The sequence below is a fragment of the Macaca thibetana genome, chromosome 3, assembly GCF_024542745.1.
Source record: "Macaca thibetana thibetana isolate TM-01 chromosome 3, ASM2454274v1, whole genome shotgun sequence".
In the NCBI taxonomy this organism is placed as follows: Eukaryota; Metazoa; Chordata; class Mammalia; order Primates; family Cercopithecidae; genus Macaca; species Macaca thibetana.
The window spans coordinates 71825793-71853724 of NC_065580.1; the positions used below are offsets into that span (position 1 = coordinate 71825793).

The window sequence follows — 27932 nt, forward strand, 5'->3', positions numbered from 1 at the left end:
TTTGGGAGGCCGAGACGGGCGGATCACGAGGTCAGGAGATCGAGACCATTCTGGCTAACCTGGTGAAACCCCATCTCTACTAAAAAAAATACAAAAAACTAGCCGGGCGAGGTGGCGGGTGCCTGTAGTCCCAGCTACTCGGGAGGCTGAGGCAGGAGAATGGCGTAAACCCGGGAGGCGGAGCTTGCAGTGAGCTGAGATCGCGCCACTGTGCTTCAGCCTGGGCAACAGAGCGAGACTCCGTCTCAAAAAAAAAAAAAACAAAAACCAGCCTGGGCAACATAGTTGTTAGCAGCTGCAAGTATCCAAGTCACACAGGTCTGCAAAGTATGTTACCAGCAGAACATATCAGTATCCATACAGGTCTACAGCAACCTCAATTCTTACCTCCTCAGAAGAAAGAATTCGACTGAGAAGCATAAGGTAGAAGGAGAGATGGAGGCAAGTTTTAGAGCACAAGTGAAAGTTGATGAGAAAGCTTTAGAGCAGGAAGGAAAGAAAGTATACTTGGAAGAGGGCCAAGCAGACGGCTGGAAAGGCAAGTGCACAATTTGACCTTTTAACTTGGGGTTTTATGCACTGGCATACTTACAGGCTCTTGCATCCCTTCTCCCACCTCCTAAGATCTTGTTAGGAAGCAGCTGATCACCAGTTTCAGGTGTTTTCTATCTATTAGAAGATGGCCGTTCCCTGGTGCCAGCTGTGACCAATTATTACTTTAGCGAGACAGTTAACAACCGCCTGACCATCATCTGATGGCCACCCAACACTCCTGGTGTGTGTGAGGCGGGGGGCCCTTCCCCAACCTGCTCATACAACACTAGCTACCCACTGTAACATAGTGAGACCCTGTCTCTCACACACACACATACACACACACATACACAAATACACACACACACATACACACATACATACACATACACACACACACACACACACACACACACAAAGCCTGGCACGGTGGTGTGTGCCTATAGTCCCAGCTACTTGGGAGGCTGAGGCAGGAGGATCACTTGAGCCCAGGAGATTGAGGCAGTGAGTTATGATTGTGCCACTGCACTCTGGCCTAGATGACAGAGTGAGAACCTGTCTCAAAAAAAAAAAAAAAAAAAAAAAAAAAAAACCAGTTCTGGATATTGGTTGCGCTTAACACATTTGAACAGTACACTTAAAAATAATTAAGATGGGCCAGACACGGTGGCTCATGCCTGTAATCCCAGCACTTTGGGAGGCCAAGGTGGGCGATCACTCGAGGTCGGGAGTTCGAGAACCAAGATTGTGCCATTGCACTCCAGTCTGAGCGACAGAGTGAGACTCCATCTCAAGGCAAAAAAAAAAAAAAAAAAAAAAAGGCTAAGATGACAAATTTTATGCTATGTGTACTTTATCACAATTAAAAATAAAAATTAAATTAAAAATACCTTGGGACTCCAAAGAAGGCTAATTTTTCCAACAGTCAGAGGAAGTGGTCTCTGAGGTAAGCCCAGAAGCATGGGTGGGATGGTGACAATAGCAGCTAACGCTCTGTCCTGAGCCTTTCATGTACATGAACTTGATTAAAGTTCTCTATACTCCACCAGATGGATGCTATTACTCTCTCCAGCCTGACTCTAGAATCCAAGAGAAAGGCAGAATTCTTTGATTTATCTTTTGGTTTATCGCTTTAAAAATATCAGATGCCAGAATATTCCCACAGAATGTCCAAATCAAGAGAAGAGAAAGAAGTAAATGTAGGTTTCTGTAGTCAATTGTATTCATGTGGAGATATGTTGTTTACAGCTTTAAATAGTGTTCAGAAAACTCCAACAAAGGAATGGGCATCTTACAAATGTTTGTAAGTATGTAATTATGATACTTATCTTTTGAATCTATACAAATTAGAAATGTCCCCAGAAAGTTTTGCTACGTGACAATGGAACTGAAAATATAACAACTACAGCTATCATCTACTCAATGCTAGGTTTCATTGGACCAAAAAAAAAAAAGTATTCTTAAATATTTTTAAAATAAAAGAGCTTCTAAAATGGTGACTTCTGCATGCCCGAGCCTGGCAACACTTCACAGCATCCCTCCTTCCTCTTCTCCGCATGAGCCAGCCTTGGTTGTGTGACTACCGTCCCAGTCCAATCAGACGCAGAATAAAAATGAAAAGGTTGATGATGTCCAAGTAGATGTTCAGGGCAGCAAAAACATATTCTTCAGGGTCCAGGGAATAATGGTGGTGCCCTCCCAGCATGAGCTGCACATCCATCACCAAGTACTTGAAGAAAAGGAAGAATTAGCTACTTAAATTGTACATTTCTATGAAATAAGTGTCTCAAATGATCTGAAAAAAAATATTTTAGCATCAGGAGAAACATTGTCAAAAGTCTGTTTTGGGCTGAATATGTTATTCTTACAGCCCCAGTTGGTCACTGGGTCCCCAAGTTTGCACTCTATAAAAACAGGTGCCTCACCTCAGCTGTGAATCCCTTCTCCCCCGTTTCTCCCTATGTCTCATTCCAGCACCTTTGGAAGGAAAGCTAAGGTGGCAAATTATTCCAATTTGCCCAAGACTCTGATATTCTGGGAAAGTCCTCAGTCCCAGGCAAACTGGGATAAATTCATCATCTTTATAAAAAAGGGGGGGGGAACCCAATGGCAGAGGATGCAGCTTTGCTCTTAGCCTCCATCTATCACCCTGGAGTCCCAGTTTCTCTGCAGAAGTGGTTTTCTTTCCATTCCGTCCCCAAATCTCTGACTTTAATTTATTGCTTCTTATAAGAGGGGATATAATGACTCTCAATCATTTCACAGACATGCATGGGATGGTTAGGACTGCAGCTTCTCGGGAGAGGTTATGTGCTTGACAGGAACATGGGATGAGCTCGATCCAGTGGTGCCCCGCCCATCCAGGAGGAACAGGGCTCAGGATACCACCCAGGACACAACCAACCCACAGGGAAGCCCCAGCCAGGATTCAGACTCCTGTAAGCATTTGGGAATGAGGCACCCTGCCTCACCCGCATGCCCCCCAACTCTGAGAGTTAAGCATCCCCCAAAATTCAATTTTCTTTTCCAGCAATTTGTTTGGCATAGGGAAGACCTGTTTTGAGTCTACAATCGTTTTTACTCTGCCTGCAAACGGGAAACAGAAACACCAACATACTTTTGCATGGAAACATTGTTTGCAAGCATCAATACAGCAAGCATCAACACAAAAGGTCCGAGAGTATAGGAATAAAGGAAAATGAATGCAAATAATTTCCCTTTAAATAGGAAAAAAAATGAGAAAACTGAAATGTATATGCTTAACCTTGTCTCCACCCATACCACCCTAAACACACCCTATCTCATCTGAAATATATATGCTTAACCTTAACCTCCTGGTGTGAATTTTTCTAACATTTGAAGGATATAACACAATTCCAACAAAATAAAACTGAAGCAAAATGTGGATAATGTTTAAGCCTAATGATAATATGTGGGGTTTATTACACCATTCTTGATCCTTCTGAATATGTATCAATACATTCTCGATATGTTTGGAAATTTTGAAAATAAATAATATTAAAAAATAAAATCTCAGCTGGGCACAGTGGCTCATGCCTATAATTTCGGCACTTTGGGAGGTGCCAAGGCAGATAGGATTACTTGAGCTCAGGAGTTTGAGATTAGCCTGGGCAACGTAGCAGGACCTTGTCTTTACTAAAAATAAAAATGCAACCAGCCAGATGTGGTAGCATGTGCCTGTAGGCCCAGCTACTGGGGAGGCTGAGCTAGGAGGATTGCTTGAACCCAGGAGATGGGGCTGCTGTGAGCCATGATCATGCCACTGCACACCAGCCTGGGTGACAGAGCAAGACCCTGTCGCAAACAAACAAAAACAACAAAACCCTGAAAGATGTGATATGATAAAAGCATGAAATGGAATTCCATGCAGCCCTTGAAAAAAAATTAGTTGGACCCAGGTCTGCTAATATGTGGAGGCCATTATTTTTAAGTGAAAAAGCAAAGGCAGAACATTATACATAGTATAGCTAAGTTTGTGTAAGAAATGGTGCCTATGTGTAAAGAAATTCTAAAAGGATTCCAAGAAACTGCTAACAGTTGTTCCTTCTAGAGATAGGGGATAAGAGAGGGACTTTAATTTTCATTTTATAATCTTCTATGTTGTTTGAATTTTAAAATGTGTGCATGTATTACTTTTTAAATAAAACATTCCTTAAAATAGTTTTAAAGATACGACAGCAAGAGATGGGACTAAATGGAAGGAAAGACATTCCCAGATACATTAGCAGTGACCTCCACCAGTTCTCTAGGAGAAGTTTCTATTGTGAAAGAATAGAAACTGGTCTGGAGGGACAAACAAAAAAGAAACCACACCCCTGCTACACTAAGTTTCAAAGCTTATAAATAATTCTTTATTCTTTTCTGAAATATTCACTCTTTCAACAAAAGTGATGTTTTCATGGATTGGGAAGACCATCTGGCTCTCCAGAGGGTAATGGTTTTAAATATGATCCTTTAAAAAGGAGCTGAAGAGTTTCCAGTGAATTCCTAACCCCATGTGACTCCAGGCCTAGCACAAGGGCTTGTCATTGCACATATCACACTCTTTACCAAAGAGATGGAGCAATGGACTTACGAATGAGAAGAGCACAGTTCCGAGTCCAGCATACAATAGATGCAGCCACTGCAAAGAGAAAGGATACGGTTGTATATGAAGAAAAAGATTTGGAATAATGAAAGGGGTCACTTAGGTCACCGCTGCCAGATAAGGAACCAATATCAAGAAAGCTGAATCTGTGGGGGAATTCATCTTTTCTGTTTTTAAAACTAAATTTTATTTTATTTCAATAGCTTTTGGGGAAGAGGCGCTTTTTGGTTACATGGGTAAGTTCCTCAGTGGTGATTACTGAGATTTTGGGGCACTCGTCACCTGAGCAGTATATACTGTATCCAATATGTAGCCTTTTTACCCTCACACTCCTCCCACCCTTCCCCTAAGTCCCTAAAGTCCATGATAGCATTCTTTAGTCAACAGCACCCACTCAATTCCAATGAGCAAGCAAATAAAAACTAAGCTTGCACATGCCAAATAATATTCACCAAGTACATGCTAAATGTCTCATGCATGGTAGGGCAAGTAGAATGTATTAGACGTATTTCACTTTGTGCCCCATCCACATACATAGTCCTTCTAGAGAATCTGCCCTCTCCCCTCAGTTCAAGGAACAGGAAGCTTTGGGGTCATAGTGACCTTCACACATCCTAGCTAGAGCTGATTGACAAGCAGTGGAAGACCCCAGCTCCAAAAACAGTGAGTCTGATGACTGATCAGGGACTTCTGATATGTCGGTGGGCTTAGACAGATGCACTAAGCCAGCTGGAAATCAATTCTCAGGATAGAGGGAACCAAGTAGCAGAGGTTGTTGTATCTTTAGCGCGTGCTGGCACTATTACTGCTATAAGCAGAGGTGGCTAGTCAACTCAGCCACAGAGAGGAAGGCAGGGTTTTAACCATTCCTCGGAATCCCAGTTCTTCTTCCCACCTAGGAGGTCTATGAGTTTCTCTGGCTCTTTGCCTTAAGCTAGTCCGAGTGGTATCTGTTCCTTGCAACACAAACAGCCCCAGTCAGAAATGGAACTAGTCTAAATGCCAAATGACTTGGTTCTATTGGGGAAGAGGATTAAAAAATGGAGTACAAAATCTGAAAAAAGGCTACATATTGGATACAGTATATACTGCTCAGGTGATGAGTGCACCAGCATCCTGAAGAGTTCTTCAGGATGAGAGAGCTGGTTCTGAGAGGGGTGGGCAAAGCACTGCCAGCTTTCACCAAGGATAGTTTCTTGGTGAAGACAATCAGAAGCCAGTGATACAGTCTGGGAGACACAGTATTTCCAGACTGAGCTAATAGCAAGAAAACACCTGATCACTGGAATCCAAAGGTTTCAAAATTGCCAAAGTCCAACAAGCATGTAGACGTAGGGAATGGCTCCAACAAAGCCTTCCATTTAAACACATATGCAAGACTGTAGATGTTTGTGACAGAAAATTTAGAATGGGAACTAAGATCTATCTATCTAGTGGGAAAGAGTTTTTTAACTGCACCTAAGTTATACTGTAAAGACTTATGGAACCCACCTAATATTTGCATTATTACTACCAATATCTCTGCTGCCATTAATAAGTGGAGAACTGGGGCCTTTTAAGGCCCATCTTTGTGATGCCTTTGAGTTTATCTCTAAAGTGCAGGTGCCACCTTCCTAGCTCGAAGCCTATGGGATCATTCATAACACCAAGAACTGTTGATTCTGTGTATGTCTAAAGATCATGTAACTAGTTCACTTGTCGCCCAAGAAACTCCTTGGTTCAGCATTGGGACCAAGTTGGCCTTAAGGTTTTAGTCAAAAGGGTCCCAGGCCCCAGACCAGCTCTCAGTGGATCTGGCCTCCACACAGGAGCCACTGACTGATTGCCAGCACCAGGCCACATCACACCTCTCGGTCTCTACAGCCCTTCAGAGTCAGTCCATGGACTGTGCAATGAGGTGGGAAGAGCATGGTCAACTCGAGTCGCCCTGACCTGACCTCAGTGCCACGCTGGCCACTCACTCCCTGTGGGATATAGATGAATTATTAAATTTCTCTGAGTCTGTTTTCTCATCTATAAAATAGATGAGCTATGTACTTTTCAGGAATGTTGTCAGAATTTAATGTGATGTTTTGTGAAAAACACATAGGCCTATGTCCAATATCTAGTAAGAATTCAATGAATACATTAAAGAAAAAAAAAGCTAGAATTGGAAAATAAGGAGCCTCCTCTAGGCTGCTATCAGAAAGGCCCAAACAAGTCTTTCTTTCCACTCCTGGTACTTCAAACGAGCAGCACCCAAATATAGGAGAAGGAATCTGGCCTGCCCTCATGGGTAGGCTCACCTCAAGACCCTCTTGGAGAAGAACAACTGTCTAGGGTTGTGGCTCAATGTTCACATGCCAGAGTTTCTGCCCATGGTACTTCCTAACAACCACTGTGGGGGCCACTAGGATCTGTCTCACAAACCTTCATTTAGCAGGAGGAGAATGGAACTGACCACAAGCACAGCTGCTGTGCTGTGCAACCCATTGCAGTTTGCACTTAGGCCATGCTTCCCCCTTCTCAGTCCTTGCTGGGAGCAGCAGGGCCCTCCCTGGAAGACACGTCACCACCCTGATGATTGACTTTAGCTCTGGGACTTCCTGATGGCCTTGCTGAGCCGCCCTCAGACCACGCCGTGTGCTCCCACTCAGCCTCCCCTCCCTCTCCTTCACTCGAGGCCTGATATGCCTTCATGGTCTGACAGCTCCCCCAGCTGTTGGCTCCCTGCCCCTTTTCTTTCGTAGGCATTTCTCCTACTAAAATCTTTGCGTGCTTATCCCCAACTCCACGTCTGCTTCTCAGAGGACCCAGACTAACATAACCAGCACTTCATCTATATGTTTAACAATTCTCTGAGGTTTCCCAGTAAGATCTCACTCACATATGATCGCACGAAGATTAAGATAATTCCATAGATTAAAAGCACGAAGCAGAAAACGAACAGCACTCCATTTAGCAAGGTAAAATCCCACTGAGGAAATATAAACAGCATAAACAACTCAGTTATCATCTATAAGACATTTTAGGATGTTTAAAGATGCATCTTATACCCCATAGAAGAAACTGGCCCGTTGCTAATAATTTACCCTGATCAATTCCAAGAACCATGAAAATACATTAGCTCCAACCACTAAAAAATGCTACATAAAAAGTGTTATATTGACTGGGAGAAAAAGGTAGAAGTATGCGTGAAATGCCAGTAGCCATGAGTTGATATTTGGAAACTGGGTAATGGGTACCTAGGGGTTCATTATATTTTTCTATTTTTGTACTTATATGAAATTTCCCATAATAAAAATACATTGAATGAGTAGGATGCATATTTGAAGGTATAGGATGATCATATAATCATTTATATGTTCAAAAGCATGCACATAGAAAACATTAATGGAGTGAAACATACCAAGGTGTTAACTGGCTATCTTTTTCACATTTATATGCATATATTTTAACAAAAGTATGTACTAAACTTTCAGAAGTTACTGCTAATGATTCTTTTGTAATTTGGAAATGCATTTATGTGGTTTTTGTTTTTGTCTTTATAAATCAGTGACCCAAATCAGCCTGAGGAGATTAAGGTTTTCTTAAGAAAGAGGATATTTATCTTCTGGCCTTAAAAAAATTAGATTATGCAGACAAACAAGAGCCTGTAATTCAGTATATTTTCTTGCAAGAGTATTTTCCTAATTCTTTCATTTCCCCCATCATTAAGGCAGGATAACTGGGGTGAGGTAAATTCAGGTGGGGAGCCCTGTCAGCTCTGACCAAGCCCAAGAGATAACAGGTTCCAAGTCACGCCTGTGGTGGGCTGTCAGCTTCAGAGGCCCACAGAGCATGCAGTCACTCTGGGATCCAGGTGACGTCATCCAGGAACAATGGTGGGCCATAGCGTCCACACCCCAACCTCACCCCGTTCCCTTCCTGGCCAGTGCCAAGAGCCCACACAAACCACAGCCACATCCCAAATTCCCAAGCCCCACTTTAGAGAGAAAGGCAGGCAGACAGGGAGGCTGAACAGCTGAGCATTTTGTATCCACATGACACTATCACCCAGCCCAAAGGAACTGCTTCAACTGTGAGATCCAATTACAGTTAAACCAAATGGACGTTTAGTTAATTTTCTCCCGGCTAAGTCGACAGTTCGGGTTCATGAAAAAACTCAGACTCATTGTGTTCCTACATTTCCTCTGCATCCCTTGGGTTGTGGTTGGACTGAATTTTGCCATCCCCAACACATAACTTAACAAAGGGAAAAAATGTAGTTGACCATGGGTTCAGCTGCCTTTCAAAGTCATCAACGTCAATGCCATCTTTAAAATACTTTCTGGCCGGGCACAGTGGCTCATGCCTGTAATCCTAGCACTTTTGGAGGTGAGGCAGGAGCATTGCTTGAGCCTAGGAGTTCAAGACCAGCCTGGGCGACATAGGGAGGCCCCTACTCTATAAAATATTTAAAAATTAGCCGGGGGTGGTGGCAAATGCTTGTAGTCCCAGCTACTTGGGAGGCTGAGATGGGAGGATCACTTGAGCCCTGGAGGTAGAGGTTGCAATGAGCCATGTCTGTACCACTGCACTCCAGCCTGGGTGACAGAGCAAGACCCTGTCTCAAAAATAAATAAACAAACAATTAAAAAAAAAACTTTGCAATGTAATATTCACTCCCCTGAATCCAGGTCATAGGTTACCCGTGACTTAAAATACTAATGGGCTTTTAAAAAAGTATTCTGGCAGTTTAGAGGATTTTTTGAGATAGAGTCTTGCTTTGTCACCAGGCTGGAGTGCAATGGCACGATCTCGGCTCACTGCAACCTCCGCCTCCTGCGTTCAAGTGATTCTCCTGCCTCAGACTCCTGAGTAGCTGGGAGTACAGGCGCGTGCCACCACACCCAGCTAATTTTTTTATTTTTAGTACAGATGGGGTTTCACCATGTTGGCCAGGATGGTCTCGATCTCTTGACCTTGTGATCTGCCTGCCTCAGCCTCCCAAAGTGCTGGGATTACAGCACCCAGCCATCTTAGAGTATTTTAAATGGCTTAAGAAATCTGTGCATTCCACAGTGGCCCACCTTACTCATTGCAAGGAAGCCTATCTGTGTACAAATTGGCTGGTATCTACAAATGACCAGCTTTAAGATGGCAAATACTGATCTCATCATCAATTAAAGTTGAATCTCTAACTTTTGATACAGTTTGACTAAATATCTAGTAGATCCTTCTGTCTCTCTGACACTTCCGTTTCCACCAGGAAAAGGCTAAAATTCAGCATGTGTATAAGACCTTCCTTATGATGTTTGCCAAACAGCTTGGGAAATGCACTCCCTTCTGTGTAAGTTATTTACCTGACTAAGGCCAGCCCATTCTTTACAAAAGGAAACTGACCAGGACTGAAAGGAGGGGCCACAGGAAATGCTGCATCAGATCTCAAGAACACCCTATGGTTGGACAGAGGCTGAGCCATCTCACAGTTCAACTGAAATAATCTCGAATTATGAGATGTCCTCTGGGACATCTTGGCATTTTGGAGCCTGGTAAACGGTACAACTTTTAAATTTTTAAATTCCCTGTATCAGTCAGCGCCCTAGCAAGGAACAGATGACACACTCAAATAGAATGATCTGAGGAGGGTTTGTTTGTAAAGGAACTATCCACAGAAGTGTCTGCAGGCAACCAGAACGGGTAGTGCAGTAAGCTAGGCTGGCAGCCAGCCAAAGAGCTGTTACCAGTCCCAGGCCCAAAAGGGGAAAGGAGAGGGGGCAGTTACAGGAGCCCAGAAGGTGTGTTGAGTTAGCCATCTTGTGATAGGCAGTGAATCTTGCTAAGGTACACCGCTAGCCGAACAAGAACTTGTCACTGGGAGGAAGCCATGGGAATCAGTACCTCTCCCTTCCTGCCTCTGTCTCCAGCTGGGACTCCCCATTGGCCAAAGTCCATGGAAAGCCCAAAGGCAAGAGGGCCCTGAAGGTGAGACCTCCAGGACTGAGAGAGCAGGGGGAGGCATAGGGAAATGTTTCGGGGACAAAGGGACATACCTGGCACACTCCCTTCAATAATACCTACTTTTGTTTGTAGAGCAAACAAAGTGAGTGCTAGTGTCACCAGAGTGGTTGCAGCTGTTGCCCATAACACTTCCTCGGCCTTGTAGAAACTAAAACCAGAGACTGTGATTATTGTTCACATACATTCCAAGAAAAGCACACACAAATCAAAGGAAATGTGTATCAAAGACTCACACTGATATGGCTCCTAGCAGCAGACCTTCAAGAGCTGTCTAAAAACAAAATTCACAATAAATCAGAAGCCTGCTTCCCGAGGCATGGGGGCAAGGCCCAGAATTCAGAAGAGGTGATTTGAGGGGTGTGCTTCCGAGCAGGGTCTAGGGAGCAAGGGGGAATAGGCACAGCCTGGCACACACAGCCACAGGGTGACTATGGGGAATAAACAGAATTCAATATTTCCGTAACATCCTCCCTAGGATGGACAAGAGAAAAGTATTAGTAAACATTTCTTTGAACACTGTAGTAACTTTAACATACTCAGTGAATTAAATATGTATTAATTATGAATGTAGAAACCAAGGTAAAAAGGTTCATTTGTAGACCATATTGTCATTCATCAAAGGGGGCCACCCACACAGTATCAATGTTTCATCAGGACAGGATATGTGATATCTAAGCTTCATAACACTCTGGGTACAGACACTTTCCACGGCACCTGAGGGACAGCCTTCCAACCTCAGACATGGGATGAGAACCAAGGTCTTCCCAGTGCCGGAGATGGGGCTTGGAGGGCAGATACTGGCAGAGCAGAGTGTGGAGCTGCACCTGCAGGTGCCAGCCCCGGGCTTAGGAGGACTGTCATCATGCAGATAGAGCCAGGGGTGCGGGGAAAGGTCGGTAAGGGTAGGGGCTGAGAGCCAGTGGGCAGTCAGGCTGGAGGATGAGACCAAGAAAGGCACTGAGGTTGTGCCCAGGCCCACAGACCTGCCAAGGCGTGAGGACGACAGAGCAGTGGCCACAGGGCTAAAGGCATGCCCAGCCCCAAGGCTGCTCTGCCAGAGGCAAATCCAGAGACTGGGCTGACCCACTGGTCCACAGGCAGAGCCAGGAAAGACTCCTCCAGTCTCCAGGGGTAAAAATGAAGGCACATCCTAGTACGAGGCCTGCGAGAGAGGGCTTTGAACTCCCGCTGGCCAAGGATGGCTGGGAGCAGAGGCTGGGAAAGAAGTGGAGTCCCCAAAGTCCTGGGTCGCCTGTCTGGCATTTCCAAACCCAGTGGGTAATCGCCTGATTCTCTACCTTGTACAACTTAATGAAGTAGGTTGTCTCTATTTCCATTATAGGGAAAACAGTGTATCTAGTCTCCATACAAATGATATTTAATAATGTGCTCGCTTCCAACCTTCCTCTCCAGATGACTTTTTTCCTCCTACACTGGATCAGTTGCTTCCTATTTCTCCAGCTCCAGCAGCACATAAAGGAGGTATGCATGTGTGTGGTGTGGGTGGTGTATGTGTGAGTTTGTGAGTGAGGTGTGTATGGTGTGTGTGCCTCTGTGTCTGTGTAATATGTGTAAGTGTGTGAGCGTGCATGTGTGTGTGGTGTATGTGGTATGAGTAGTGTGTGTAAATGTGTGGTGTGTGTGTGTATGTGCTGAGTGGTGTGTGTAAATGTGTGGTGTGTGTGACTGTGTGTATGTGCTATGAGTGGTGTGTGTAAATGTGTGGTGTGTGTGTGACTGTGTGTATGTGCTGAGTGGTGTGTGTAAATGTGTGGTGTGTGTGACTGCATATGTGCTATGAGTGGTGTGTGTAAATGTGTGGTGTGTGTGTGAGTGTGTATGTGCTGAGTGGTGTGTGTAAATGTGTGGTGTGTGTGTGACTGCATATGTGCTATGAGTGGTGTGTGTAAATGTGTGGTGTGTGTGTGTGTATGTGCTGAGTGGTGTGTGTAAATGTGTGGTGTGTGTGACTGTGTGTATGTGCTATGAGTGGTGTGTGTAAATGTGTGGTGTGTGTGACTGTGTGTGTATGTGCTGAGTGGTGTGTGTAAATGTGTGGTGTGTGTGACTGTGTGTATGTGCTATGAGTGGTGTGTGTAAATGTGTGGTGTGTGTGACTGTGTGTGTATGTGTTGAGTGGTGTGTGTAAATGTGTGGTGTGTGTGACTGTGTGTGTATGTGCTGAGTGGTGTGTGTAAATGTGTGGTGTGTGTGACTGTGTGTATGTGCTATGAGTGGTGTGTGTAAATGTGTGGTGTGTGTGTGACTGTGTGTATGTGCTGAGTGGTGTGTGTAAATGTGTGGTGTGTGTGACTGTATGTGCTATGAGTGGTGTGTGTAAATGTGTGGTGTGTGTGTGAGTGTGTATGTGGTGTGAGGAGGGTGTGTGGTGTGAATGGTGTGAGGCGGTGTGGGGTGTGTGTGACTGTTGTGTGTGTAAATGTGTGACTGTGTGTTGTGTATGTAGATGTGTGACTGTATGTGTAATTGGGAGCAACTGAGAGGAGACAGGGAGAGAGAAGAGGAAATGGTTTCAAGCTGGAAAACGGATTTCGGTTTTGGAAAGAGCGGAAGGGAGAGTAGGAAGAGGCCGTGGAAGTCACAACTGTCTGAAGACTTCAAGAGCTCAGAACATGGGCTCAAGGGGCCAAAATTCTATGGGACAAAAGCTGTTGTCAGTGAATGTGTTTTCCTTTTTTCCCTCAACTCCTTTTCTGAAATGGGCTTTTTCCTATATATCTTCTAACCCTTGGACATGACGTTAAGTCTGGAAGACATAACAAATGCTTTACCCCTGTATAATATCTCTTAAGCCGTTACTTGCTTTGAGATAAACAGCAAAACCTCAGAGATGAGAGCTTCCTTGGAGACCAATAACTTTTGTCTCTTGTAATAAACGTTAAGGCCATTTAAAATGTTTAAATAAAAAACTCAAACATTTCTGGGAAACCAGCACGCCCTCCTGTCGCCCTTCCCCACCGTCTCGGCTCCCAGATTCCCGCCTCCGTCTGGCTTCCAGCCCCGCCCCGTTCTGAGTGTGATCTCTGCTGTCAGCGCAGGAACTGGGACACCCCACTGCTGGCCTGGGCAGTGAGCAGGGTACCCACACCAGCTAACGAAGGCTCCTCCATGCTCTGGCAGGTGAGGAAATGTCCAAACCTGAACAGCGGGCAGCCAGTCTTCTCCAGCCTCAGGAGCCGGCTATTCCTCCCAGCATGTAAATCCCCAGGGTCGCTACACAGTACTGGTGCTGAGTCTCACCGACGGTCACGTGCTCCCGCTCGCTTTGACCACCAGGGGGCGCAGAACCAAACCTAGGCTCCAGACACGAGCATAGGACTTGACGCATTTTGTCCACGAATCTAATCATTAACTTTTTCTACCCTATTTTTCCTTTCATCAGATTTTTCCATTAATTGATCTTATCTTTATATTATTGATATTTTTGTAAGCCACCTCAAGTCTGATTTGGAATCAGATGGGGAATAAATCAATTGGCAAATAAATCTTCCCATGAAAGAAAGATCAACACTGCTTGGGTAGAAATGCCAACCTTCCCAAAAAAAGAATCGTTTGCTGGCCAGGCGCAGTGGCTCACATCTGTAATCCCAACACTTTGGGAGGCCAAGGCGGGCGGATCACCTGAGGTCAGGAGTTCGTAGACCAGCCTAGCCAACATGGTGAAATCCCGTCTCTACTAAAAATACAAAAATTAGCCGGGCGAGGTGGCGGGCATCTATAATCTCAGCTACTCGGGAGGCTGAGGCAGCAGAATCGCCTGAACCCGGGAGGTGGAGGTTGCAGTGAGCCGAGATCGTGCCATTGCACTGCAGCCTGGGCGACAAGGGTGAGAGACTTCTCCAAAAAGAACTGTTTGCTGACACCCTCCTGAATCATACTGAGACGGTTCTGGGTTTTCGTAAGAGGACCCAAACACTCTCGGAGTTACTATCTGTGAGCTTCAGAGAGGCCACACCCCCGGGAGGCAAGAGGTTTGGCCTGACTGTTCCGCCTGACTCCTGAAGGATGCCAGGTCACTGGGGAGGAGCCCTGTGACCTCTGGGCAGCTAAGCCCTGAGTTGGAATGCGGGGAAACTGGTGGAAATTCGAGTTCTATTCAGGTTTAGAAAAATCTAGGAGCTTCAGGTACCTGCTGAGAGCTGGCACGATCCTGGGGTTCCTGTGGGCAGCACAGAAAGGAATTGGCTACAAGAAAGGGAGCCACCCAGTGTTCTGTGGTCCAGGGTGGCACCAACGACAGAAAATGGGCAGGTGTGGCGAGGCCTTGTGAGTGGAAGCCACCACAATGAGGCGCTGGGGAACCCGGAACCCGGGACCGGGAACCAGGCCGCGGATCAGGAGAGCCCTCTCAGCCCCTGACTCTGCGGTGCTGCAAAAGCCCTCGTGAGCTGAGATGCAAGCTGTGGAAATGAGGGAGAACCTCGCTCAGAGATGGGTTCTGCTCCCAGTGGGATTTGAAGAAGAAATAAAATACATTTTACAAGAATAAAGAAATATAAACTTCTTGCACATGACTTTGTGAACTAGACGTGGAAACCACTCTCCATAACAAAATGTACTTGCGCCTGAGAGGGGTCCGGCAATAGCCAGGTTAACTGTTCCTGAAGTGTAACCCAGGCTCGGGAGTGCGCGCCCCCAGGTGGCCTCATCAGAGGCAAATGTGCCGGCACGAAGTCGCCCAGATCCCCAGATCCCCTAATCTGCTCAAAGGGTGTGATACCATCTCATAAGTTTACTACTTCATTACAAACAAAATTCCGCCAAGAGAACGCTTCACACATAATTTCTATCTGTATTATTCCACAGGAAGAGTTTCCATAATAAAATGAAAGAATTTAATAACGCGACAAAAATATATTTCAGAGGTGAACTAGAACAGGTGCTGACAAGGTTTACTTACAAAGAATCCCAGGAGAATGTAATTTGCAGGCACCTGACGGCGGAGATTCCCACAGCAAGCAAGTATAATCAGTACCACAAAAAATGCTGGGCTGGAGGATAATTTAAAACCACGTGTTATTTGTTTTCAGTGACTATATCATAGCATATTATATTATACAGAGATAAATAGATGTAGATATAGATCATAGTATTACTATGATCTTACTTATCTCATAGTATTATAAACAAAAATGTTAATTATTATTTTTGCGTTTTCTTAACTTGTTTTTTTTTTTTTTTTTTTTGGAGACGAAGTCTCGCTCTTGTCCCTGAGGCTGGAGTGCAATGGCGCGATCTCAGCTCACTGCACCTCCACCCCCCAGGTTCAAGCGATTCTCCTGCCTCAGCCTCCCAAGTAGCTGGGATTACAGGCACCTGCCACCAAGCCCGGCTAATGTTTGTATTTTTAGTAGAGACGGGGTTTCACCATGTTGGCCAGGCTGGTCTACAAACTCCAGACCTCAGGTGATCCGCTCACCTTGGCCTCCCAAAGTGCTGTGATTACAGGTGTGAGCCACTGCACTCGGCCTTCTTAGCTTTTAAAGTTAACTTTTCTCATTTCCATCCACAGATAACTTATGGGCATTAAAATATTTTTATTTTAAAATGATTATAGATTCACAGGAATTTGCAAAGAGATAAAGAGGTCCAATGAAATCTTCACTTAGTTTCCCCCAGTGGTTACATCTTATGTATTTATAATACAGTACCAAAACCAGTAATTTTACATTGATACAGTATATATATATATATATAATTCTGTATCATCGAATTATGACACAAATCTATGTGCACTCTCACAATCAAGATTCAGAACTATCCCTTCAAGAAAACATGCACAAAGACCTCTCTTATACTACCCCAGCCCTGTAGAGTGTGAAAGTCACCGATGCCAAGATGGAGTCACTTAGGTCACACCCAGAATGGAGCCAGAGGCCATGAAGGAGGGGATCTGTATATCTGAGATAAGAACTAGCCCAAAGGCCTTTTAAAAACCCACAAGAAATTTCTATATGCCCCACATGTCCCTACATGTCCTGCCTACATGTCTATAACAGGGTATATCATAAAAAATTCCTCAAGATCGCAGCATTCCAGCCAAGCTGCTCTGACAAAAACACTTGCCTGGTAATGGCTATCTCCACCAATGAGTTAGCACCAGCTCCCGTGACAAGCCCCTGTGGCCAATGATCTTTGTTTCAAAATAATTTACATAGACTTCTCTTTGCCTTTTAAAGACTTCCTCTTATTCCAACCTCTCCATCATCCATCATGGCCTGTGTATCCCACCTTGCAATGCCCCTGCCACTTCCAAATACACTCTGCAGGAAGCCTCTCTGTCTGTCATTAATTTAGGCTGACAATAGTAACACCCACACCCACACACTCAACCCTACCTCCTGACAGTCATTAATTTGTTTATTTTTCATCCCTATAATTTTATCATTTCAAGAATGCTATACCTTGTACCTCATTTTGAACAGTAAAAGAACCTCAGGCAATAGACAGTAGAAAAAACAAATTGTATTAAGTCCAATGATACTTACAAGGTTGCATAGATGAACCAGGGGTTTTTAAGCACCCAAACTTTTAAAGCCTCCCTGGTTAAAAAAAAATTTAACACAGTTTTACACAATAAATATTTCACTAACTAATATGTATTTAAGTAGAAGTAAAGCGATATCATAAGAAGAAAGGAAGAAACCCTAACTGATGAATAATGATGGATGGGGATGAAACAGTGAAACATTCTTTTTCTTAAAATAGATATATTCATAATAAGTTATAAGTAAAATTTGGATGAATGCAAATGTCCTAATAAAGGTTTTTATTTTTAAAATGCTGAGATTGATATGTGTGCAAAGCAAAAGAAATAAACTTCTCATCTGTTTGTTTCATAAATATAGATTTTCATAGGATATGTTTAAGCAGTGACAGATCATAGTCCCTCAAATAAGTTATTTCTTTTGTTTTTAGAGACAGGGTCTTGCTCTGTTGCCCAGGCTGGAGTGCAGTGGCATGATCGTGGCTCACTGCAGCCTTGAACTCATGGTCAAGTGTTCCTCTTGTCTCAGCCTCCTGAATAGCTGGGACTACAGGCATGTGCCACCACATCTGGCTAATTTTTATTTTTATTTTTGTAGAGATGGGGTTCTCACTATGTTGCCCAGGTTGGTCTTAAACTCCTGGCCTCAAGCAATCCTCCCACCTCAGCCTCCCAAAGTGCTGGGATTACAGGTGTGAATCACCTCACCCAGCCCCCTCAAATAATTTCTGGATTTAACACTGTTCCAGCCTCCAAGGTCTCCATAATCTCACCTTTCTTTTTCCTTGAGAGAGAGTCTCACGCTGTTGCCCAGGCTGGAGTGCAGTGGCTCAATCTTAGCTCATTACAGCCTCCACCTCCTAAGTTCAAGCTATTCTCCTGACTCAGCCTCCTGAGTAGCTGGGGTTACAGGCACCCACCACCATGCCTGGCTAATTTTTGTATTTTTAGTAAAGACAGGGTTTTGCCATTTTGGCCAGTCTGGTCTTGAACTTCTGACCTCAAGTGATCCACCAATCTCAGACTCCCAAATTGCTGGGATTACAGACATGAACCCCCACGTCCGGCTCACCTTTTCTTCTCTATCCAGTTTTAACTGTGGAAACAGCTCAGGAGAAAATAAAAAAGAAAGCAGTGTCCAAAATAAGAGTTTAAAAAAAGCTTTTTTGCTTCGGTTAGGAAGTGAAAGTAAAATTCTAGAAATCTACTACCACCTTGGTCTAGGAGTTGCCTCAGAAAAACAAAAAGAGACAAACTGTTTTTAAATGATCAAAATTAAATTAAGCTGATTCAATAAGAATTAATGTGAACAACCTAACACTTAATTCTACATCAGTCATAAAGACTTACCAGAAAATAAACACACTGGTAATTACCGCAGTGAGCAACAGCTGAGCTGACAGGAGGAGGAACACTTTGATAATGAAAGCTGAGGAGACAGAAACATTATTTTTATGACAAAATAGTCAAAAGTAACTACATAAATGTAATGACTTATTTTTGACATTTAATGAAAGGATTATTATTATTTTCTTTTTTTTTTTTTTTTTTTTTGCTTTTTTTTTTAGGATGAGAAAGGCAGTGCTAGTTTACAGTCAGCAAATGGAATAACAACAAAAATGCAGCTCTATAGAACTTTTAGAGCACACTCAATCCAGATGGTTGGATAGAGGTGTTTTATCGGAGATCTGATTGTTTTATCCATGGGAGCTCCAGAATTTTCTCTTTTTTCTTTCTCTCTTTCTTTTTTATTTGGAACAGAGTTTCACTGTGTTGCCCAGGCCAGAGTGGAGTGGCACGATTTCAGCTCACTGCAACCTCCACCTCCCGGGTTCAAGCGATTCTCTTGCCTCAGCCTCCTGAATAGCTAAGATCACCACCACTCCCAGCTAATTTTTTTTTTTTTTTTTTTTTTTTTTTTTTGTATTTTCTAGGTAGAGATGGGGTTTCGCCATGTTGCCCAGGCTGGTCTCAAACTCCTGATCTCAGGTGATCTACCTGCCTCAACCTCCCAAAATGCTGGGATTACAGGCGTGAGACATCAAGGAATTTAATTCCTTGTCATGCACACCCCATCCTCCTTAGGATCAAACATGATTTGAAAGCCTCACCGTGTCACAGGCCCATCATTAGGGATCCAGAGAAACTACCTCCCTGCACCAGACAGCAGCAGCGCTTCAGGACTGTGGGGAGAGGGGATGTCTCCTTGGAGATGGATTTGGGCTGCAGAGAGTTTGTGGAGCTTTTCTGCCACTTTCCTCTCCAGCCTACCTGCCTGTAGTAACTCTCTTCTCTTCTGCTTCCTGATGCATAAATAGATAACTTGGTGAACTGTACATGAGGCCAAAGAGTTCCAAAGGAATGACAGGCCAACATACAAGGCACAGCACATGGGCACCTCTTTCTGCTTACATCCTGGGCCCTCTGAATATAGCACTGGCAATGGCAATTTGCCTTTTGTGTGGCTTTATCCCAGTTTCAAAGGAAAAAAAAGAAGTAATGCTGCTTAAAATTAACTTATAGGATTGTCAACTATCCTTTTGCTGGGCAGTTTCTATGCATAGGAAGTATGACAACAAAGCAGTGGATCTAAGCTATCTTAATAAAAATAGCAGAGCATATATTCCCAAGTGCATGCTGCCTACATGAAAATATTCATTTAGCTCACATTAATTTGTCATCTGCTATGTAGCAGGGACTGTGGGGGAATATATTAAATGTGGCCCAGGCTCACAAGAATAGACATAGAGATCAATGGAATTGAGGTGACAGTCCAGAAACAAACCTTTCTATTTATGGTCAATTGATTTTTAACAAATATGCCAGGAAAATTCAATGAAGAAAGAATAATTATTTTGACAAATGGTGCTGGGAAGCTGGATATACACCTACAAAAGGATGAATTTGGATCCCCAACTAACACCAACCGCAAGCCATAACGTGGAGTCATAATGGCCATAGCAGCTCACCTACCATCTCACTATAAATGAATGAGAGCTCCCAATTCAAGACCAATATAAGAGTTGACCAACTGAGTCAACCCACAGAATTATGAGAGATAATAAAATGGTTGTTGCTTTCTTTAAGTGGACAAAGGATTTGAATAGACATTCCTCCAAAGAAGATATATGAATGACCAATAAGTATAAGAGAAAATTTGCTAATGAAATGTAAGTCAAAAGTACAATGAGATAACACTTCACCGTCGCTAGAATGGCTATAACCAAAAAGACAGACAATAACAAGTGTTGACAAGGATGCAGAGAAACAGGAGCCCTCATACATTGCTGCTTGGAATGTAAAATGGTGCAGCCACTTTGGAAAAGTTTGGCAGTTCATCAAAATGTGAAACAGAGTTATCCTATGGTTCAGCAATTCCTGGGTATCCACCCAAGAGAAATGAAAACATATGTCTACACAAAAACTTGAATATGAATGTTGACTGCAGCATTATTCAAAATAACCCAAAGGTGGAAACAATCTAATTGTCTGTCAACTGATAAATGTATAAACAAAGGTTTTCTATTCAGGCAATGGAATTGTATATGGCCCATTCATAAAAGGAATGAAATACTGACACATGCTACAACATGGGAGAACCTCGAAAACATTAAGTGAAAGGAAATCACAAAAGACCACATGTTGTATGATTCCATTTACATGAAATGTTCAAAATGGATTCATAGAGAGGTCTGAAAGTAGATTAGTAGTGGCAGGGGTTTGAGAGAGGGAGGATGGGAGTAACTGCCAATGGGTATGGGTTTCTTTCCTTTTTTTTTTTTCCTTTGGTAAAGATGGTGTTTCACCATGCTTCCCAGGTTGGTTTTGAACTCCTGATCTCAAGTGATCTACCTGCCTCGGCCTCCCAAAGTTCTGGGATTACAGGCATGAGCCACTGCGCCTAGTCTGGGTATGGGTTTCTGTTTGAGGTGATGAAAATGTTCTAAAATTGATCATGTTGATGATTATCAACTCTAAATATACAAAACACCAGTGAATTGTACACTGAAAAGGGATTTTTATGATTTGCAAATTAGATCTCCATAATGCTGCTTTAAAAAATGACAAACCCCATAACTCAATCCATTACCCTGCTATACTTTTCCTTTTCTCCACAGCACTTACATCTTTTCATATACTATATAATTTTTTTAACTGGACAAAGGCCAGCCTCTACCCTCCAGGAGAGGCAGATATAAATAACTGACTCTTACACTGGCAAGGAGGCTCTACATATTTTTCAATTAGACCTGAAAGACTAATTCGATTGGACTCCTTAAGCCTCATTTTCTCACCTGTAAAATGGCAATACAACTTCTGTGTTTGTAGGGTTGTTGTAAGGACAAAATGCAATAACATTGCCCTTGCACAACACCCTGTGTCGGCCTGGTATTGATCGCAGAGACAGCCAGTGGGCTCAGCTGAACAACTCCAGATAGAGGTGGCCATGTGATACAGGTGGGTCAATGATGTGGCATTCAAAACTCTGGGTGTGGTTTCTAGAAATTCCTCTGAAAAGAAGACTGGCTTGGTCAACTCTCAGGATACCTGCAGCCCTCTCTTGGCTCTACTTTGCCTTTGGCTGTTTGCCTTTTCCTTCTCCTACCTCAAAGGCTAGAGCTCCAAAAGGCAGCTTTCCAGCCACAGGAAAGGAGTGGTGAGGGCCACAGGGAGACCAACAGGATTCAAAGTTCTCAGTCCACCTGCAAGTTGTCCAGGCCCTCAGAAGGCCTAAGGGTGGCAGAGCGGAAGCTTTAAAACTTAAGCCAATATTATGGTATCACCTTGTATACAAGTAAAAACATTTTATGATCCATGACTAATTCATATTTCCTTAAAAAAAAAAGTTATTCACCATATGTTTCTTATGAGTTTCTGAATGCCCTGGACAACTTGGAAGCAGTCAATTATAGCAGTCCTACATCATGTTTTACGAGAAAGCAGGACTCAGAAAAACTAAAAACAAAATTATATCTGGCAATCTACACTGTGGAAACATTTTAAGAGAACATGTGCTCTTCTCTTCTAAAAAGGTAATTTCTTTATTCTCACCTCTGCGGACAGATGCATCTGAGAAAGGATTGCCTAAAGTTGCATTGCTATCACCTGGGGTGATGTCATCTGAAATTTCTACCACATAGGTATTCAACTGCTCGGTGGCCTTTGGCCGTGGCTTCTCCCGAGTTTCTTGTGGCCCAGCTGAAGATGAAGGTGTGTAGCGCTCACCAGATTCGGACTGGATGCTTTTATCTGCTGCTTTCCGAATCAGATGTTGATGATCTCCAGAACCAAAGTCTATTGGTTCGCTGACCTCCAAGTCCAATTTCCTAAAGGGGGAGAATTGTTTTTCAAGTCCTTATGATCACACCTCTACAACCTTAGCATCCTCATAGTCGTTAGGCGATTTCTTCTTAATTTTAACTGCCTTAGCTCAATACTTACCAAGTTGGTGCTCAGTAAATATTTGTTAAATGAATGATAACATTTAAGATGAAACCCATAGAGTAAAATAATTTGATTGTATTATGAAATTAATTTTTAAATAAAATTTATTCAGCAAAAACTTAATGAGTGCCAAGCATAAAGATGCCCTTGCTGTCTCTGCCCTCCAAGAGCTTACATTTTGGAAGACAATATAATCAAACAATCATATAAAAGGCAATACAGGCCAGGTATGGTGGCTCACGCCTGTAATCCCAAAACTTTGGGAGGACGAGGCAGGCGGATCGCTTGAGGTTGGGAGTTCAGACCAGCCTGGTCAACATGGTGAAACCTGTCTCTAATAAAAATACAAAAATTAGCCAAGCGTGGTGGCAGGCACCTGTAATCCCAGCTACTAGGGAAGCTGAGGCAGGAGAATCGCTTGAACCCGGGAGGCAGAGCTTGCAGTGAGCCGAGATCGCGCCACTGCACTCCAGCCTGGGTGACAAAGTGAGACTCTGTCTCAAAAAAAAAGAAAAGAGGGCAATATGAGCAGACCAGGAACATTGGAGGAAGTCTTGAGAGCCCTGAAGGAAATCTGGAGGAACTTGCAGGGAGTAGAAGAGGTTGTCAAAAGGTTCTAGAGAAACTGAAGGTTAAGCCGTGGCTGGAAGTGAGTAGGGATTAGTCAAGTGAAGAGGTGGGGAGAGGTTTTCCAGGCAAGGAACCAGCCTGGACCAGGACTAGAGAAAGCAGGGATGGCAAGTTCCAGAAATGTACCTGGAGCAGGGAGTTTGAAGGGGAGAGTGGAATGAGGTTACATGGAGAAGTAGTGGGCATGCCTCTGAGAGGCTGGCAAGCCGAGTTAGGGAGTCTGGACTTCATCCTGAAAGCCATGGGTATGATTTTTCAGAATAGGAGTCCCCCAGTGATATCCACGTCCTAATTTTTGGAACCCTTGTCTATGTTACCTTGCATGTCAAAAGGAACGTTGCAGATGTGATTAAGGACTTTGGGATGGGGAGATGATCCTAGATTATCTGGGTTGGTCCAATCAAATCACAAGGATTTTTATGATCATAGGTATAACAAGGCAGCAGGAGGAGCAGAGTCAGAGAAGGAGATGTGACAACAGAAGCAGAGGTCAGAGTGATACAATTGTTATCTTTGAAGATGGAAGAAGGGGGCCATGAGCCAAGGAACGCAGGTGGCCTCCAGAAGCTGGAAAAGGCAAAGAAATGTCTTTTCCCCTATAGCCTCCAGGAAGGAACCAGCCCTGCCAGAACCTGGATTTTAGCCTAGTGAGATTGGTTTTAGGCTTATGACCTCCAGAACTGTAAGATAATAAATGTGTGTTGTTTTAAGTCATTCGGTTTGTGGCAATCTGTAACAGCAGCAACAGGAAACTAATACAATGGGGAATCAAGGAAGGTTTCTCAGCAGGGAACCATGGAGATCTCCTAGAAAGAAAGGTTACTCTAGGTAGTGTGGAGAATGGGCCACACTAAGCCAAAGTGAGGCAGAGACCAGAAATCCAGATATGAGATGGCAGTGGGCTTTGCCACAGTGCCTTCCAGCCTGAACACAGTTCTTAAGAAACTACTACTAGGCCGGGCACGGTGGCTCACAACTGTAATTCCAACATTCTGAGAGGCCAAGTGGGTGAATCATGAGGTCAGGAGTTCGAGACCAGCCTGGCCAACACAGTGAAACCCCATCTCTACTAAAAATACAAAAATTAGCTAGGCGTGATGGTGCACACCTGTAGTCCCAGCTACTCCGGGGGCTGAGGCAGAAGAATCACTTGAACCTGGAAGGCGGAGGTTGCAGTGAGCTGAGATCGCGCCACTGCACTCCAGCCTGGGTGACACAGTGAAAGTCCGTCTCAAAAAAAAAAGAAAGTCGCTACTAAATGGACAAAAAACTGCAAAGCAAAAGGCCCCTATTAACCTTCTGGGTAACATGAAGTCTCAGGCAAGCCCCTGCTGCTGCGTTCTGTTGCACAGAGTCACGAAGGGGCTTGAGAAGGACACTGCTGAGACAGCAAAACCTCGGGCAAGCTGAAGGCCAAGCGGGAAAGGCATAAATAGAAGGTCTGAACAAAATGCCAGGTCTTGGAGAAGCAGATGCAGTGTGGGAAAGATGTCCTTTCTCCTCAAATTAATCTCCAAATTTTACAAAATTCATTGGGATTTTTTTTTTCAGTACTTGCAAATGTAAGTCCAAAGTTTATCAGAAAGAGTAAAGGTGTGAGAATAATCAAGAAAAAAATTAGAAGGAGGAGGTTTATGGTGGAAGGGATGATTTACTTTTATCAGGAATCAAAAGATTATAGAGCTTTTTAATGAAAACTGTGGTAATAGTGTGCCAATAGATAAACAGATCAATGAGTTGGAAGAGATTCAAGAAACAGACTGATGTACAAAGGATAATTTAATATTTGATAAAGGTGAAATTTCAAATTATTGTCCCATGGTGTGGGAAAAATTAGCTATGTACTTGGAAAACAAAATAGAGTTTAATAGCTATTTCACATCTTATACAAACATGTATGCCAGATGAACTAAAGATATTATCATGAGTAGTAATAGCCATAGATATTCTACAAGAAAATACAGGAATAGGCCGGGCGCAGTGGCTCACGCCTGTAATCCCAGCACTTTGGGAGGCCGAGGCGGGCGGATCACAAGGTCAGGAGATCGAGACCACGGTGAAACCCCGTCTCTACTAAAAATACAAAAAATTAGCCGGGCGCGGTTGTGGGCGCCTGTAGTCCCAGCTACTCGGGAGGCTGAGGCAGGAGAATGGCGTGAACCCGGGAGGCGGAGCTTGCAGTGAGCCGAGATCGCGCCACTGCACTCCAGCCTGGGTAACAGAGCGAGACTCCGTCTCAAAAAAAAAAAAAAAAAAAAAAAAATACAGGAATATTTGTGTAAGTCTTTGCAAGAATGACACCATATAAGAACTGCTTTGGCCGGGCCCAGTGGCTCATGCTTGTAAATCCCAGTACTTTGGGAGGCCAAGGCAGGCGGATCACCTGAAGTCAGGAGTGGGAGACCAGCCTGGCCAACATGGCAAAACCCCATCTCTACTAAAAATACAAAAATTAGCCGGGGCATGGTTATGGGTGCCTGTAATCCCAGCTACTCGGGAGGCTGAGGCAGGAGAATCGCTTGAACCCGGGAGGCGGAGGTTGCAGTGAGCCGAGATTGCATCATTGCACTCCAGCCTGGGCAACAAGAGCAAAACTCTGTCTCAAAAAAAAATGCTTGGCAGATTTGGGGTACAGGAGCACTTTAGATACCACTACAAATATTAAACGCAATTTTTTTTTTTTTGAGACAGAGTCTCACTCTGTCGCCCAGGCTGGAGTGCAGTGATGCGATCTCAGTTCACTGCAAGCTCCGCCTCCCAGGTTCACGCCATTCTCCTGCCTCAGCCTCCTGAATAGCTGGGACTACAGGCGCCTGCCACCATGCCCAGCTAATTTTTTTTTTTCGTATTTTTAGAAGAGACGGGATTTCACCGTGTTAGCCAAGATGGTCTCGATCTCCTGACCTCGTGATCCTCCCACCTTGGCCTCCCAAAGCGCTGGGATTACAGGCGTGAGCCACTGCGCCTGGCCAAAATGCTAAAGTTTAAGTATAATATTTGTGATATTTACTATACTGTAAGAAGAACTTTAACAAGGAAAAATGGGCAACCCAGTAAGAAGATGAGAAAAGCCCAGGCACAATGACTTACAACTGTAATCTCAATGTTTTTGGAGACCAAGGTGGAAGGATTGATTGCTTGAGTCCAGGAGTTTGAGACCAGCCTGGGCAACATAGTGAGATCCCATTTCTAAAAAAAAAAAAAAAAAAAATTAGCCAGGCATGGTGACTTGTGCTTGTAGTCCCAGCTACTCAGATGGCTGAAATGGGAGGATTTCTGTAGCCCAAAAGTTCAAGGCTGCAGTGAGCTAGATTGTGCCACTACACTCCAGCCTGGCCAACAGAGCAAGATCTTGTCTCTAAAACAAAGAGAGAGACAGAAAAGAACATCAGTAGGCAATTCATATGGTCAATAAACTTAGGAGATGATACCTCACAAATAACCAAAGAACTGCAAGTAAAAACCAAAAAGACTGGCAAAGATGAAAAAGGTAAGTCTGAGAATTGCAAGGCTGTGAAGAGATAGGTAATAGAGAATCCAGGGCCACAGAATGACCTGCATGGACCCTACACATGTTTGTGTTCATGGGCCCCTTCCTCCAAAAAATACTAAAAATTGTATGTTATGACTGCATTGGTACAAAGATGAGTATAATCCTTTCCGGAGTCATTATCTATTACATATTCATTATTACATTCACTTTTTTCTCCTGCTTTAAAAAATTAAAATGTGTTTATGGCCCCTAAAACTATCGTGAGTCCTAAGCACTGTGCCTACTTGCCTAGTATCAGTCCTGGGACACCCTCATGGGGGCATAAACTTTTGCCGGGTCGGTGGCAATTTAGCAGCGTCTATCAGAATTCAAAATGTGTCTTACTTTAGCCCCAACAGTTACATTTTTAGAAATGTATCCCACAAACCTATCCATACAAATAGGCAAAGATACATGCATAAGGAAGTTCATTACACCGTTCATTGTTTGTAACTACAAAAAAATTTTAAACAGTTTAAATATCCATCAGCAGGGGAATGGTTAAATTAACTTTGGCACAGGAAAAGGCAGATATATATGGATTGATGTGGAGAGTTCACTTTTACACACTTTTAAATTTAAAAACTAACATTAGAAAATAACATTGAGCAAGATCACATTAATGTTGTACCTACATCCACACACACACACACACACACACACACACACACACACACACTTCCCGAGACTGGAAAGATACACTATAAACTGTTCATATGATCATCTCTGACCCAGCAGAGTTGGGAAACACACCCTGAATAGTATGAATTTTTACAATGAGCATCTATTACTTATATAATAACAGAAAAAGATATTTACATTGTGAAGAGAAAAGGAAATATTTCTCTTTTTGATAAAGTTTGGACTCCTCTGAGGAAAGCAGTCTTCACGCAGAGCTGAGAGGCACTAGAGGATGCTCAGATAACCAAGTTGATTTCCTCTCCAGTGTCTTGCAAATCAGAAGCGGGAGAGGCAGCAAGATTTTCAAAGCACTCAAAAACAAAAACAAAGCCACAGGCAACTGAGTTTTCCTCATGAAACTATATTTGGCTGGTGCCTGAATCACAAAATGAGGCTTTCACTTGGCCCTCAAGTAGCTCTCCCAGCTCCTGAGCTAGTGGTAGGTCATCCAAAGCCTGGGCAGGCGCTGGGACTGAGAGGTAATGTTCTGAGCGACAGTTAGGAGAGTGGCA

The 27932-nt window shown here is 43.6% G+C and overlaps 1 protein-coding gene across 3 annotated transcripts; it reads right to left on the reverse strand.

Annotated features, from left to right (window-relative positions):
* Positions 1 to 1734: 1734 nt before the first annotated feature.
* On the reverse strand, positions 1735 to 27929 carry LOC126951298 (protein lifeguard 1-like). 3 transcript variants are annotated; one of them, XM_050785343.1, is made up of 10 exons: positions 27559 to 27929; positions 22185 to 22459; positions 18483 to 18561; positions 17134 to 17187; positions 15546 to 15636; positions 10858 to 10895; positions 10685 to 10772; positions 7509 to 7598; positions 4631 to 4678; positions 1735 to 2263 (listed from the first exon to the last, which is right to left on the reverse strand). In XM_050785343.1, coding segments are annotated over exons 1-10 (915 nt in total). In that variant the 5' UTR covers positions 27561 to 27929; the 3' UTR covers positions 1735 to 2113. The 3 variants fall into 3 exon arrangements, with proteins under 3 accessions (XP_050641300.1, XP_050641301.1, XP_050641302.1); XM_050785345.1 differs by having other exon boundaries at positions 2262 to 2329; positions 27559 to 27907; XM_050785344.1 differs by lacking the exons at positions 10685 to 10772; positions 10858 to 10895 and having other exon boundaries at positions 27559 to 27907.
* Positions 27930 to 27932: the final 3 nt, after the last annotated feature.

Excerpts from the sequence above, each read along its gene's own strand:
- LOC126951298 (XM_050785343.1), bottom strand. Across the intron at positions 18,562-22,184 it reads AGATGCATCTGTCCGCAGAG|CTTTCATTATCAAAGTGTTC; the intron begins GTGAGAATAAAG and ends CTGTCTCCTCAG. Across the intron at positions 10,773-10,857 it reads CTGCTAGGAGCCATATCAGT|TTTCTACAAGGCCGAGGAAG; the intron begins GTGAGTCTTTGA and ends CTCTGGTTTTAG.